Source organism: Leishmania donovani, chromosome 32, assembly GCF_000227135.1.
Source record: "Leishmania donovani BPK282A1 complete genome, chromosome 32".
In the NCBI taxonomy this organism is placed as follows: Eukaryota; Euglenozoa; class Kinetoplastea; order Trypanosomatida; family Trypanosomatidae; genus Leishmania; species Leishmania donovani.
Window position 1 is genome coordinate 1040805 of NC_018259.1, and position 14473 is coordinate 1055277.

The window sequence follows — 14473 nt, forward strand, 5'->3', positions numbered from 1 at the left end:
CATCGTGGCCCCGCCTCAAGGCAACGCTGCTGTCTGTGGAAGAGGGCTCGGTGTCTTCATCGTCCATTTCGGTCTATTTCATAGGAAGGGGGAAGGGGGTCTGGATGGCGTGCCCACATGCACCGCGACAGATGGAACGCTGCTACACATCTGTGGTAGCAGGGAGCACTCCGCCCTCTCCTGAGCCCGCACGCCTCTGGCAGGAGTGGGTGTGCCAAGCGGAAGGGGCTCTCGGACAGGCACGTGCGGCTGCGCGCAGAGAATTCACAGCTTGTCCTTCAGAAGGGGGCATAGGGGGCAGTGGTACCCCACTGTCAGCAGAGCGCCAGGCAGCAAACCATCTGCACACCATGCAGCCTCTGTCAGCCACTCGCCTCTGCAGACATCGAAAACGCGGGCAGGTGCTCGCGCGCAACTGGTGTGATCGAAAACTTCCCGTGCCGCCACGTCACTCTCAGGTTTGTAGCAGGGCGTGAGGTGTATCCGTCTAGTAGGGCCATCGAAGCAAAGTCAGGGCCTCTCTGCTCCAGTTTCGTCTTTGAGCACGTTGGGGCCGGCGCCTTTACGTATGTTCTCTCGCACAGGCGCAGAAACGCCACCACCGTGTTTCCTTTCCCTTGCCGCACCGCGATGCTGAAAAGACGGGAGAAGAATGTGCCCTTCAGACCTGTGGAGTAAAATGCGCCTCTCTTACCGAATACAGACTTGGATCGAAGACTCGACGAGGAGCCAGGCCAACTAACACCGCTGGGTACCGCTCAAGCCCCATGCAGCGCCACTGCACACAGTACAGGGTAGGCCCTAGATCGCGCTCCAAGTCCCCGCGACGCAGCAAAAGCCAGAGAGACAGTCGGTGGGCGCGTGTGCTTGTGGAGTCGTCGGAGCGATTCGTGGTGAGATGGCACACACGTTATCAGCGTGGCCGGATGTCTCTTCGGCGCAGCACTAGCCCAGACCTCTCTGCCGGCACCAAGAGTCCGCAACCGTACCCGAGTGCAAGCTGTGCAGGCTCCTGGCTCCCACACAGAGTGTCCATTCGGAACCCTGGATACCGCGCGCTGAGGTGGCAGGCATGATCGGGGGGAAGGGGAAAAGAAAGAAAGGAAGAAAAGAGAGTTGGCTTTCAAAGGCGCTACTCGTGCACACACACACACACGACGGTGTTTCTGCCCATCCCCAATGCGCCGGCCACCGCTGCCCTCCATCCACTCCCTCCACCACAGCCGTTGCTGTCATCGATTGTACGAAGAAAAGAAAGAGTGCGTGTTCATGTCCTGATTAACTCCCGCCCTTCGTGCCTCTCAAAGAAGAGGGGGGATGTCAGCTCATAAGAACGGAAGAGAAGGAGGAGGGAAAAAAAAGTAAGGATGGGATAGCATGCTGGGGGTGGGGAGCGGGGCACGTGCACATGTCCTCCGTGACTGTTACGAAGTGCCTGTGTAGGTGTGTGTGTGGTATCGGCTGCCAGAATGTGGCAAAGGGAAGAGCGGAAAAATAAAAACGAAAAGAAAGACGGAGAGAGACGCCCAGAGCGAGGGTGTCTTAGCACGCAGACACAGAAACGCAACGTTACACGAAGGAGTGGGGTGAGGACAGAGAAAGGGAGGTGAGCAAAGGCACGCGGAGTGGAGGTGTAGGGCAGTGTCTCTCGCCTCTCCGTACACCTGCCCGTCTCTCTGTCTCCAGGCAGAGGCACAGGCAGCGAGATGGGCAGGTAGACTGGGAGGCGGGAAGTGGCGGCGCGGCATAAAAGGGGCACGATGCGAAAGGGAAGTCGGAGAAAGGAAGAGGGACAGAAGCAATACGCACACAGCACACAGAGAAACGGCAAGAGAAACGAAGACAAGAAAAGCGCTGCGGCGCAGGGGGGGGGGCGCACTCACTAATCGAGGCGATCGCATGCAATGTGAGTTCAAAGTGAAAAAAAAAAAGAAACAAACGTCGGCGTCCTCTCTCTCTCTCTCCCCTCCCCTCCCGCCGTCATATTGGCCTCCTGGACGATTCGTTTTACAGCTCTGCGGATGCTCTCTCACACCGGACCCCATGGCGCTATGAAACTGCCCTTCGCGTCGCCTTCTCTCCCGGGATTCGCGCACAGGCGCGTACACCGCTCGCACTGTGCGTGGCGTAGCGCACGAAGCTGTACAAGGAGCTCGTGAAAGGAGAATGAAGGCGACAGGCGAGCAAGTTGGCGAGCAAAAGCAAGCGCATACGGCAAAAGGCAGGTTGGGTTGCGTGAGGCGAGCGATGCAGAGGCCAAAGCACATCGGTCAAGATACCCGCATCCCGATCGACAACAGAGAAGAGAGAGAGGGAAGGAGGGCAAGAAGACGCATGTGCACTTCAGGTGCGCGTGCATGTGGGGATGAGGAGAGGGGTCGGACCGCCATGTGCTGCAGCACAACTCACCGGTAAGAAAACGTGCGGGCAATGAAAAAAAAAAAGAAGAGAAAACAAGAAAAAGCGCGCCATGTCTTTGCTGTTTTTGATGCACACACATACATATATGTATGTCTCCGTATATATGTATACCTTCATACTAAACAGCGGCACTGGCGAAGGCGCGCATCACAGTTGACGTGCACCGTCATCTTGTCGAGTGTGGGCGGTCCCTTTTTTGTCGTTTTTAGTTTCGTTTTGTGTGTGTGTGTGTGTGTGTCGCTTTTTTGTTTTCGCACTCACGTGTGAAGGACAAAAAAAAGTGGGCAAAGGCGTAGGTTAGGGAGAGCGGGGGTACGGAGAGGGGGGCAGAAGAGGGGGGAGGGGGCGTCGTACACGTCCGCACGAACGTCACATCATCCCATGGACAACAACATGCTTTGAAAAAAAAAGGACGGAAGCTGTGCACGAACCAAAAACAAAAAATAAGACGTGATAGATATAATATATATAATACTAATAAACAGCGCACGACAACTACAAATACGGAGTCCGCTCGCTTCACTCATGAAGGGAGAAGAGTGGAGGCAGCGGCGATGGCATGTGGGTGGTGTGGCGGAGATGCCGTTCGCTGACGTACACCAGTCCAGTGAATCAGCAACATCTATAAGATGGGGTCCTCTCTCTCTCCCCGTCATCTCTGCTTGCGCGTCGTTCGCGAGTAAAACTACCCTACGTCTATAACGCGTGTGTCGACCATATCCAGTTCGTTGTGCGCCCACCTCTGCGGCTTTTGTTTCTCCCCAGCTTCCGGCGCCGCCGCTCGCTCCGTTTTGAGACGGGCAAAGAGAGGGGAGAGCGCGAGGAAGAGGTGGGCGCATCGTCTGATGCCCGCGTGCCAGTGTGCGCGCATCACTCGTCCCTCACACACGCCCCGCCTCCCGCCTGCCGTTCCTCTCTCCTCGCCGTCGCTTTTTGCTTCATGCATTGCAAAGACACGCACACACATGGACAGACCCCACTGACACAGGCCGTGCACCTTCGCATCCATATCGTGTCGCCGACATGCGCGCGTGCGTGGCTATCTGTGGCGGCGAGGGTGTGCGAGAGGGGGTGGGCGGGGTGGGCGGGAGACACGGCGTGTGCCACACCACCGCGGCACAAAAGGCGGAGACAGCAAACACAAAGAAAAGCAAAGAGGAAACGTCAGCAATGACTTGCTACGTTCGTGCGCATGTCGAGATAAGCGGTGTCACATCCACAGTAGTGGAAAGGCGGCGGGGGACAGAGGCGAGCCAGTCCCCGGAGAGGATCTACCTGCTTAGCAGCCCATCGACTCTCCGCGCAGCTTGTCGAAACCCCGGCAGATGTCCTGCTTGAGATCCTCCAAGCTCTCGAGGCCGATCTGGAAACGGAGAAGGATGCCACCAGGGGCGAAGGTGGTTGCCGTGCGGTACGTGGTGCAGTCGAAGCACATTACAAGACTCTCGAAGCCGCCCCATGAAAAGCCTATGCTGAAGAGCTTGTAGCTGCCGATCATCCGCTCCACGTCCTGCAGCGCGTACTTGGGGCGCAGCACGATCGAGAAGAGGCCGGAGGAGCCGGTGAAGTCGCGCCTCCAGATCTCGTGGCCACGACAGCTGGGGAACGCCGGGTGCAGCACCTTGAGTACCTCCTCGCGGCTCTCCATGAAGCGCGCCATCTCGAGCCCGCGCTTCTCCGCCTCCTTGAGGCGAATGTACATGGTGCGAAGCCCCCGCAGCCCCAGGTAGCAGTCCTCGTTGCCGGGCACCGACTGCAAGAGGTTCATGAACCCCCGCAGCTTTGGGTACCACTTCTCGTTGGCTGAGATGAGACCCAGCAGCAGGTCTGAGTGGCCGCCGACGTACTTGGTGCCAGCCTCCACCGAGATGTCGCACCCTATGCCGAGAGCGTCAAAAAAGATGGGAGTGGCCCAAGTGTTGTCGATGATCGTCGTAACGTTGAATTCGCGTGCCACAGCGCAGATCATCGGCACATCCTGGATTTCGAAGGTCTGCGACCCCGGTGACTCCATGAAGATTACGGTGGTGTTGGGCTTCTGGTGGAGCAGCTCACGCAGCTCGTCTGCCGTGATGCAGGGATCGTAGTAGGTCGTGGTGATGCCCTTGGTCACCAAGAAGTTGTCGCACAGGTTACGGGTGGGCAGATAGACTGCGTCCGCCACAAGAATATTGTCACCGCTGTTCGCGGCCGCCAGCAGCGCGTACGCTATCGCCTGCATGCCCGACGACACGACAATACTGCCAGCACCGCCGGTGAGCGCAGTCCAGGCGTTCTGCAGGTTCGTCACGGTGGGGTTGCCAGCGGTGCCGTACCAGTACGGGGAGCGGCGCTTCAGTGCGTCATCGACGCTCTTATAGAGGACGGTGGAACCGCGGTAGATGGGGCAGTTGATGAAGCCCCATTGCTCATCCGGGTTGCGGCCGACACGGCCCAGCTTGGTCTCGACAGAGCATTGATCAGATGACTGATGTGGCATTGCAACACGGAAGAGCTGCCGTTGAGGGCAAGCGGGAGCGGGCAGTCGTGGACTGTTGGCAGGCGGGTAGTGCTGTAAAGGAAATGGGGGAGGGGGGTTCAGTGGTGGCTGAGCAAGAGATGGGAACGCGCATCTGGTGTGAGATGGGGGGTGTGGATGTATGCGTGAGCGTGTTCACGTTGTCGTGCATTCGCGCAAACGTGTGGAGGCGGATGAAGGGAGAGCGTTAAGACAGAAGCAGCGAGAAGGCAAGCGCAAGGACGGTGCGTAATGAATAAAGCTCCAGCCAGAGATGCAGCACAGAACAGCTGGCGGTTGGGGCAGAGGAGGAAAGAGGGAAGGCATGCGGGAGTGTGCCGCAACGGCCCCAAAGGGCCGAGGAAAGCAAAGATGTCGTCCGTCACAATCTCCTCCCTCACTGACAGCTGCGCCCGCCACCCGTGAGCCCCGCGCAGCAGCGCGGGGACGTCGGAACAGCCGAAGAGATTCCATAAGCCAACGCAGAACGCTGATGTTCGCGGTGTCTTCTCGTTGCTGCGGCCTCTCTGACGCCGTCCATGACGGCGATTATGCGCACACTTGCGTTTGTACCCCTGGGTCGCGGAAGAAAGACTGCCGCTAGGCCGGTATGTATGCGTGGAGGACAGGGATGCTTCCGAGCCCACCGCGAGAGAGCATGACTGCGTCCGAGCTTCAGAAGGCTCTCCGGTGAGGGGCTCGGTTCGCGCGACGTCGCTGTCACCCGCCGCGTTGGGAGACGTCGGAGGAGCCACCGGCACCTTTGACGGGGCAAGGGATGCGGTGGAAGCAATGGTGGCGGCCGCGGAGGGGGCGCAGGACGGCGCAGAGTCGGTCACCGTAAGCCTGGTCGGCTCCCCGCTGGATCGGCCGGTTTGTCGATTGGCGTAGCACGCTTGGCGCCTGCGTGGGCCGGTTTTGCGTTGCCACAAGCTAGGGTGGAAGGAGGTCCCACAGCAGCGACGTTCCTGGCGGTAACGGGGAGAGCCATGCCGCAGATGTTCGATATGCTTATCGCCGCATAGGCATCAGCGGCCGGCTTTCGAAACCGAGCGTGCACAAGCCCAGGCACACACACACACACGTGCGCAATGAGCTGCATGGGGTGTGAAACCCGCCCGTGGCGCCTTTACGAGCGCGAGCAGCTGTGTCCGGTCTGTGTGTGCGGGCGTGTTCACGACCTACCTCTCCTCCATGATGATGAAGCGAAGGGCAGGCATCGCTTATTGAGTGGCGCGCATGTGTGCGCTCGTGTGGGGTGAGGGCCTAGGGAAAGAGGAGAGGGAACTGAATACGGCATTCAGCAGATGCCGCTCGCGCTGAGCGCAACGCCTGCACACCTCGTCCTGACGTCGGTCTGCATCGCACTAGGCTGTGCCCACACTCCAAGAGTGGCACTCGCCGCTGTAAAGACGCTTGCCGTGGTCGGCACGGTACGCGTTGCTTGTATGCACTGGTGCGTCCGCCTTGAGCGGTGGAAAAGTGCAACAGCATCCCGCGCTCGCGTGGCTGAGCTAACGACCCACACGCACCCGCACGACGGCACACAGAGACGACTGAGATGTCGAGCCCAGCGGAGCTCGCTGCATCCTTGTTGATGCACTAAGGTGTTGCCCTCCCTCTTTTTCTTCCGAGTCGACGCGCACTTCCTTGCCTTTCAGCGTGGACTGAGGGTCGCTGTAACTCATTATCATTATGGCTGTGAGACTTGACGTAGATGTTAGTATTGTAGGATATGGGGCGGGGACTGGCGTATCCTCCGCTCTTCCCTCCCAGTCTCTCGAGGGCGTGTCCGTGCCCATGTGTGTGATGTTGCCCCTCTTTGTGTGTGTGTGTGTGTGTGTTGTCTTTGCTCTCCGCGTTGGCGCTTCCGCTTACGGGCCCCCGTGGGATGAAGGGTGCGCCACCGACTAGCGCATACGCAGACTCGTGGCGCGAGGCGGGAGAGAGCAAAACAGGCAGACAGCGTATCCGTGTCAGGTGATCACGCTAGCGAGACTCGATTCGAGAGAACACAGAGAAACACACACACACACATTCGTGCAAGAGTGCAGCACAACAGCAGCCTGCAGGCAGATGCAGAAGCTGTCGGTTGCCGCAGCTGTGCAGCGTGGTGCACAGCTGCGGCCGCGGCGTGTGCATGCTTCTACGTGTATGTGTGTGCGTTTGTGAGGCAAGCACCGTTGACACCGGCGTCACTACCACAGGAAGCAATAGAGAGAGAGACGGCTATCCGATCAGCATGTGATTCTCCGCCACCGTCCACTTCAATAGCCGCCTGCGCCTCCTTCCATCTCCCCACCTGCTTCGCCCCTTCACGTGGAGGGATGCGATTGGGCCATCAGGTGCTGCCGTGTGTACTCGTACATGGTTATGGCACCTGCTACGTGCACGTTCAGCGAGCGAATGAGCCCGTACTGCGGAATCTCGACGCAGACGTCGAGCAGCGGAATAAGTGGGGCTGGCACGCCCTGGCCCTCCGCACCAAGCACCACCGCACACCGCTCCGGGAAGGAAAACTGCTCCAACGGCACACTCGCCGCCGTCTGCTCGATGCCGACAACCACGTAGCCGCGACGCCGCAGACCCTCGAGGTAGCCGGGCAGGTCCTTCGGCATGACTTCCTCCCACGGGATCCAAAGCTCTGCGCTGCGCGCTGCTGCCACAAAGTGCGGATGCTCAAACACCTTCTTCTCCGGCACCACGAGCGACTCGATGGCGAAGATTTCGCCGCAGCGGCACAAGCCGGCGATGTTCACCGGATTCTCGAGCAGCGAGCCGACGACGATGATGGACTGCTTCTGCGTACGCAGCGCACGTGGGTGCAGCTCGTTGTACACCTCGCTCGTCCACCATGATGAAACCTTTTTCTGCACGTTCGCCGTGGCCGCGTCGGCACCGCTGGCCTCATCTCCAGCACCGACTGCGGCGGACCTCGCAATTGCGGCGGCGGCAGACGCCTCCAGCATCGGATCGCGCGTCAGCAGCTCCGTCGCCTCCCGTGTGTAATCCACATAGTAGTCTGACGGCGTACTCGTGTGAGGGATGCCGCGAAAGCCCTTCAAGACGGACACCCGCTCCTGCACCCTCAGGCTTGCACACCAGTCGTGCACGCGCAGCAGCTCCATCGGGTAGAGGGCGCCAATCATGCAACACATCTCCGTCTCTACAAAGCGCAGCCGCTCGAAGGCGGCAGCCGGCAGCACCTCCGCCAGTACGGTGTTCGCCTCCTTGCGCTGGACGCAAAAGAGGCTGCGAGGGCTGCTCGCCGCTTCCGTGTCAAAGAAAAGCATGCTCTCGTGCTTCTCGCGAAGCCTCACGTGCTCCGGGGCATGCAGTACGTATTCGTAGATGGCTGCCACGGCAGGCGGGACGGGGCGTCCGCGCGCGAGGCGGCGTCGGCAGATGTTGAAAAGTCCGATATGACTGATGATGCGCAGGAGGTGCTGGTTCGACGTGCTCTGCTGCAGAATGCGTGGGAAGAGCGATGCGAAGATGCCAGACGCAAGCGCCTCGTCACCCGCCGCAGCAGCGGCAGACTCGTCGGCGCCGCCGGCCTCTTCCTGCCGCAGCAGCACGTGGCAGGCAATGAGGATGTAGCTGCCGCAAACCTGAGGGCGGAGGCTGTGGCTGCCAAGGGCCTCACTCAAGACGGTGTAGAGAGCGGGTCGCTGCTCCACGAGCCGAATCGCGTACAGCTCCATCAGCCGGCGGACGCTCCCCATGTTGTTCACCGTCAAGCAGTGGAACACGAGCATGCGAAACACCTCCTCCACCTGGGCAGGTGGCACCGAGTGCTGTTCAGCCAGGCAAGGCAGCAGCGCGCAGAGGAGCTGCCACAGACGCATACGTGTGCGGTGTGTCCGTGAGTTGGGCATGCATGGCTCGTGCGTCACCAACGGGTGGCACGTGTTCATACGCAGCAGCTCCATCGTGAGCGGCACCGCACGGCCCGCCACGTTCTCGTAACAGCACCACAGCAACGTCGCCACTGCCATGGCGCGGCCCACGCCAGCCATGCAAGTGGTGGGCGGGTAGCACTGTCGCAGAGCCTCCGGCCAAGTCCATAGAAGCGGCTCCGTGACGGCCACCGTCGACTCATTCTCCTCCTCGTCGCGGTTCGTATTGAAGAAAACGGCAGCGTACAAGACCACATCGCGCAACACGGGCCAGTTGTTGGCGGGGTTATGCAGCACCTGCAGCGAGGCCGTTATGGCGGCAAAGTAGACGTCACGGTCCGCCGTCTGTGCATCCTTGCCCTCGCCCTTGAGAACTCGCAGCAGGGCCTCCTTTACGTAGTCGGGATGGTGCGGCATGACGTAGTGCAGCACGGTGAATGCAAGGGCAGCGAGTCGAGTGTATTGGCGCGCACCGACTTCTCGCATGTGCTCCCACATGCCGTCCGCGATGGTGACGTAATCCACCACCTCTGGCACATTCGAGGACGACACCCAGAGCAGCACATCGTACACACTGGCAAGGTTCACGGTCCAGCACTCGCTAAGCTGGCCCAGTGCGTAGTCCTGCACGCGTCTCACAAGACCAGGAGATGTCCGCGTCGAATTCGATGCTGCGGTGTCGGTGTCTTCCTGTTCAGCGGCAGTCAGGGACAGCAAAAGGACATAGAGCGCGTTGCACACGTAGCGGCCCTGCTGGCTGAGCAGCGTAGACCACGGCAGGTTCGACAACGCACTGGGGACGGCACCTGATGGGACGCGCTGCGATGGCAGTGCCATGAGCTGGTCGACGTACACCTCTAGCACGTCACGTGGCAGCACCACGGCAATCGGACAGCGGGAGCTGGCGGCGGCAGAGAATGGCGGCGCCTCCCGGCACGTCGGCAAAGCAGTCGGGAACAGCAGGCGTCCCTTTGCCACCGTGTCGAGGCCTTCATCGTGCCGCGCCTGCGGCGCGGTGCTCGCCTCGTGCTTCACAGAGAGATACCCGCATAACTCACTCTGCAGTAGGCGGGCCGCGTTGCGGCTGACGATCAGCAACGCTGCAAGTCGCTTTTGCCCCGCCTCCTCGCTGCTAGCGGTGCCAGCACCCGACGCAGACATGGACTCGTAAGCGGCGGAGCACTCGCGAAGAAGACACATAAGCTGCCGCACATGCTGTGGGGCGTTTAACGCCTCTGCAGCAGCAGCAGCAGCGGCCGGTGTGCGCGTCGTCGGATCGCACGCGATCGCGTTGAGAGAGGCTATGGCAGCTGCCAGTACGTCGAAGTTTGTGATGTTCATGAGTGCCCATGTTGTGTCGGCTTCGTCGTGCGTCTCACCTTCGAACAGCGAGCGCACGGTGCGCAACTGCCCCGGCGCCTCTGCAGCGTCGCAGATGCTACGCACGCTCGCCTGCAGGGCCGCCATGACGTGGCCGTGTAAAGCAGAAGCCATGGACTGCAGTGTCGTGTTCACTGGCCACAGCTGAGCGCACACGGCACCGCCAACGCTGTGCTGGAACTCCACCAAGCACGCCGCGCTTGCCAGCACGTGTGCAGCAGTGCAGTAGGCGCGCGTCTGCAGCGACGCGATCGTGGTCGCAATGCGATCGCCGATGGCTCGCACGAGCTCAGCGTGACGCATGGACCCGGTGCGTGTGAGAGCGCCGACCAAGAAGAACGTCTCCTTGACTGCCACAATGTTCACCACCTCATGTGAGCAGGGTTCTGCGGGCGCCCGCAGTAGTGCCTCAACGCGGCAGGCCAGCCCCTCGACATCCAGTAACGCCTCTAACAGTGAAGGCGCCGCCTTGTCAAAGTTGGCCTGCCGCATCGGCTGCTGTCGCGCGCTGAACTGCACAAGCCAGTGCTGCAGAAAGCGCTCCTCAACAGAGGCGCCGACGAGGCCGTACTGCCCACACGCGTCTACGCTCGCGATGCTGTGGCCTCCCGACTCGCCGAGTGGGCCGCATATGCAGTACAGGCGCCAGAAAGCCGAGTGCAGCCGACAGCGGCGCGGAGAAGCCGTCGCAGCCGCTAGCGTTGTAAGTGCCGCGAAAAGGATGACCGTCACACGCACATCCAGCCAGAACGGAACGTTCTCCTGGACAGAGTCACGCATGAAGCGGTGCAACCGCCCCAACACCCCCTCATCGAGTAGGACAGGCTCCGCATCGAGGCCGTGGTCTAGAAAAACCTGCGCAATGGCGAGCAGCACACGCGCCAGCGTGCATACTGTGAAGCGCGGCGGCTTTTTGATGGCCGTGTCCAGCATGCAATGCAGAGCGTCGATGCGGCCCGCCACGGCGTCGGCGTCGCTGGAAGTCCAGCGGTGGGCGAAGAGGGACGCGTAGAAGCGCTCCACCTCCTGTGCAAGCGGCTCCACATCCGGCACAGCCTTCACCTCCGTCCCCTCGAACGCCTTGGTGTCCAGGAAGGACGCGGTGATCGGGACGCGGTCGATGTCGCCGCACAACCGCGGATCTGACGCACTCTGGAAGACGTACTGGAAAAGAAAGCTCGGGGAGAGCGATCGCAGCACGCGCTGCGGCAGCGCCCATATACGGCGCAGGCCCACCTTGCGCACGCCGAGGTTTGGGTGAAGGATAAGCTTCAGAAGCAGCATTTCGATCCACCGCGGGTGCAGCGCGGCAGCGCTCACGCCTACTGTCAATCCCGCCACGACGTCGCATGGCGACGCGCCACTCTCAAGCCGGCTATCCAGCTGAGCAATGAGGGTGTCCAGGCGGGCCATGACAGGCTCGATAATGTGCCAGCCGTACTCGTTGAGTGATTCCAGCACCAAGAAGAAATTGTCCCACGTGGTGGCGCTGAGCGAGTCGCCATGTTCGGCGGCTGCACCGTTTCGATGCTTGCCGGCCCCACTGCCGACACCGCTGATGGTCGTGCACCAGCGGAAGAGCGGGTGAAACTCGATGATGGGCGGCAGAGCTGCAGACGGCGCGTCAGTGCGCAGCCTCGCCTGCTGCTCCTGCCACTGCTCCCGCTGCTGCTGCTTTGTCATGTGCACGATGCGCTTCAGAAGGTACTCGACGCGTAGCTGCATGTTCGCGCGGTGGCCGGCGTCCGCCTCCGGCGCTGTTAGGCTGCGATGCAGCGCGCTGCTCAGCACTGTCCAGAGAAACTCAGAGAAACGAAAGTCCGTGCGCGGGTCGAGGGAAGAATGTCGAAAGAGAAAGTCGAACAACGCGGCGATGAGAAGCACCACCTCGTCGCAGTTGTCCCCATGGAGCAGCAGCACAGCATCCTCAGCAGCAGCACCTGGTGAATGTTGTGAGGAGTCCGGCGAGATGGCCGCCGTCGTCGACGAAGTATTCGGGCGGCTCGCGAGTGTGCGCAGAAGATTGTGCACGAGATGCTCGTACTGCTCCAGCCCTTGGCCCCCGTCGAGCAGCAGCAGTGGAATGAGCACGCGCTGGCAAATTAGTGCAACGGGCACTGTGCGGTGCTGCTGCTGCCCATGATGTGCACGCGTTGCTCGCACGGCGGTGCTGCTCACGGTACTCGCCTCGGCCGCCGTGGCACCGAGAGAGGCAAGGCAGCATTGGATGAGAGACACCTTCAGCTCTTTGAGCCTCTCAAGAGACGGAAAAGGGTAGCAGGACGGAATGGCGCTGCAGCTCAAAGTCGGCGCCTCCGAGCCAAAGGCGGCTGTGTTGAATGCACTGGCGCCAGCGTCAGCGCCCTCTCCTGCTGGCCGCTGCGTCGACAACTTCGCGCGCTTCCACGCCTGTGCTCCCGCGGTCGGCGCCGTGTCTTTCTTGCTTGCTGCGGCTTTGCAGGAAGTTGCTGCAGCAGCTGCTGCTGCAGGGTCCTCGAGGGCGAGGCCTTGCAGCTGGAATGGCTTACATAGCACCATGAGCGACGTGATCTGGCCGATTAGTTCCGTGGCGATGCTTGCGTTCAGACCATCCTCGCGCCCTGTCTCTAAGGCTTCGCAAGCAGCGTTCAGCACCTGCTCGCAGCAGTTCCTAGGCAGCAAGGACAGCTGCGCCACGGTGTAGCAGACGGCCGTGCGTGCCTCCGCGGAGAACGGCGGCTGCGCGCTCAGTAGCTGCAGCACGCTCGACTGCCAACGCTCGCATACATCATCGACCCATTCCTGTCCCACGCCGCTCGTCTCGAACTCTGTTACGTGCGTGCGTGCGTAGCCCAAGAGCGCGCCAGAGGCGGCGATGAGCGTTGGCGCGCACTCGGGTGGAGGAGACGAGTGCGACAACGTTGCTGGCTCTGGGGCATCTGACGACGCCGGGGACGAGGTGTAAAGACTCTCTCCATAAAGCAGCGCTGCCCACTCGCGCGTCATCATGCCCTCTAGGTGCTGGTACAGGTCCGCGGGTTGAAAAGCGGTCGTCAAGTCGCAGGCAAGGAGAAACAGGCGTGAGACGTGCTCCCCCACGTCTTGGGTGAGGCTGGTGCCACTGCCACTACCGCCGCTGTCGTGCCGCGTGGCAAGCTGATCGACCAGAGCGACGAACAAAGACGGCGACGGCATGCTGCGTGAATGGGCAGAGACGAGCAAACACAAAAAAAGGGAGAAAGGGCGACGAGTGAAAGACGAGTCACAAAAAGGGTGGCGGTGCGTTGGGTGTGTGTGTGTGTGTGTGTGTGTGTGCTTCTCTGTGCGTGTGCACGGCGTCGACTTCTCCTTGGATATGGCAATGGTGATGGCGGAGAGGTGGTACACGCACAAGTGAAGCGTGCTGTACCCATCCTACGGGACGGGAGGGGTAGGGTCGGCGTGCCCGGTGTGTTTTTTTTTCCAGAATGGAATAAAGGAGAAGAGAGACAACCAGCAGGACATACGATGCTAGCAATGCAGCAGCACAACAAGACGCACAGAAACTGTGCTGGAGAACCACCCAAAGGCAATATCGGGGCCCACAGTCAGCCCTTCTCGCCTCCCTGTCGCATGTGGTAGAGCGGTGTGCGCAGGTCAGCCAAAAGAAAAAGGGGGAAAAGAGCGGCCGGGCGAAGAAACAGGCGGCGGCAGAGGGCGAATGGGGAGGAAAGTGCACCGCCGTTGCGGGCGCGTTCCTTGCCTGCTTCCTCTTTCTTTGTCGCTTCGGTCTCTCATGCGTTTCGGGGTTTTCTCAGAAGAACTCAAGCGGTGATACCACGTCGTGGTTCATGGCCAACGCCACCGCATCCGCCTCTGCCGACATCCGCAGAAGACGCTCCGCCAACTCTTTGCATTTTTCGTCGACGGACGTCTGTGTCGCTCCGGTGAGGGCGTCGGCGTCGACGTGGCGCAGGAGTTCTCCGAGAGGCACAGCAGAGTCACCTCCAACATGCGTGCGCCAGCCCCTGCTGGGTTGATGAGAGGAGGAGACAGACACACCGGTCACTGGAGACGCCAAGTCACCTTTTCGAATAGAGAGATTGTCATGCAGCAGCGGGGCGGCAGCGATCACATGCAAGCTCGGCGGTGTCGGCGCTTCCAGCTCCTGCGCTCGACTATTCATGGCAACTCCGCTTTGCGCTGGTTCCATGCGTTGCAACGGATCGCACTTCGCCCCTGTGAGAGGCGGGACACGACCTCCGCCATGGGGCGCGGTCAAGTCGAAGCGAGTGACTCTCGCGACTTGCTCGCTGTC

At 60.9% G+C, this 14473-nt stretch overlaps 2 protein-coding genes across 2 annotated transcripts; both read right to left on the bottom strand.

Annotated features, from left to right (window-relative positions):
• Positions 1-3700: 3700 nt before the first annotated feature.
• On the bottom strand, positions 3701-4900 carry LDBPK_322780 (cystathionine beta-lyase, putative; the record flags this gene model as incomplete). The annotated part of the gene is made up of 1 exon (XM_003863643.1): positions 3701-4900. One exon carries the CDS (start codon positions 4898-4900, stop codon positions 3701-3703), a length of 1200 nt encoding a protein of 399 aa, XP_003863691.1.
• A 2333-nt stretch (positions 4901-7233) lies between these two features.
• LDBPK_322790 (hypothetical protein, conserved) lies at positions 7234-13371 on the bottom strand (the record flags this gene model as incomplete). Its single annotated transcript, XM_003863644.1, has 1 exon — positions 7234-13371. One exon carries the CDS (start codon positions 13369-13371, stop codon positions 7234-7236), a length of 6138 nt encoding a protein of 2045 aa, XP_003863692.1.
• Positions 13372-14473: the final 1102 nt, after the last annotated feature.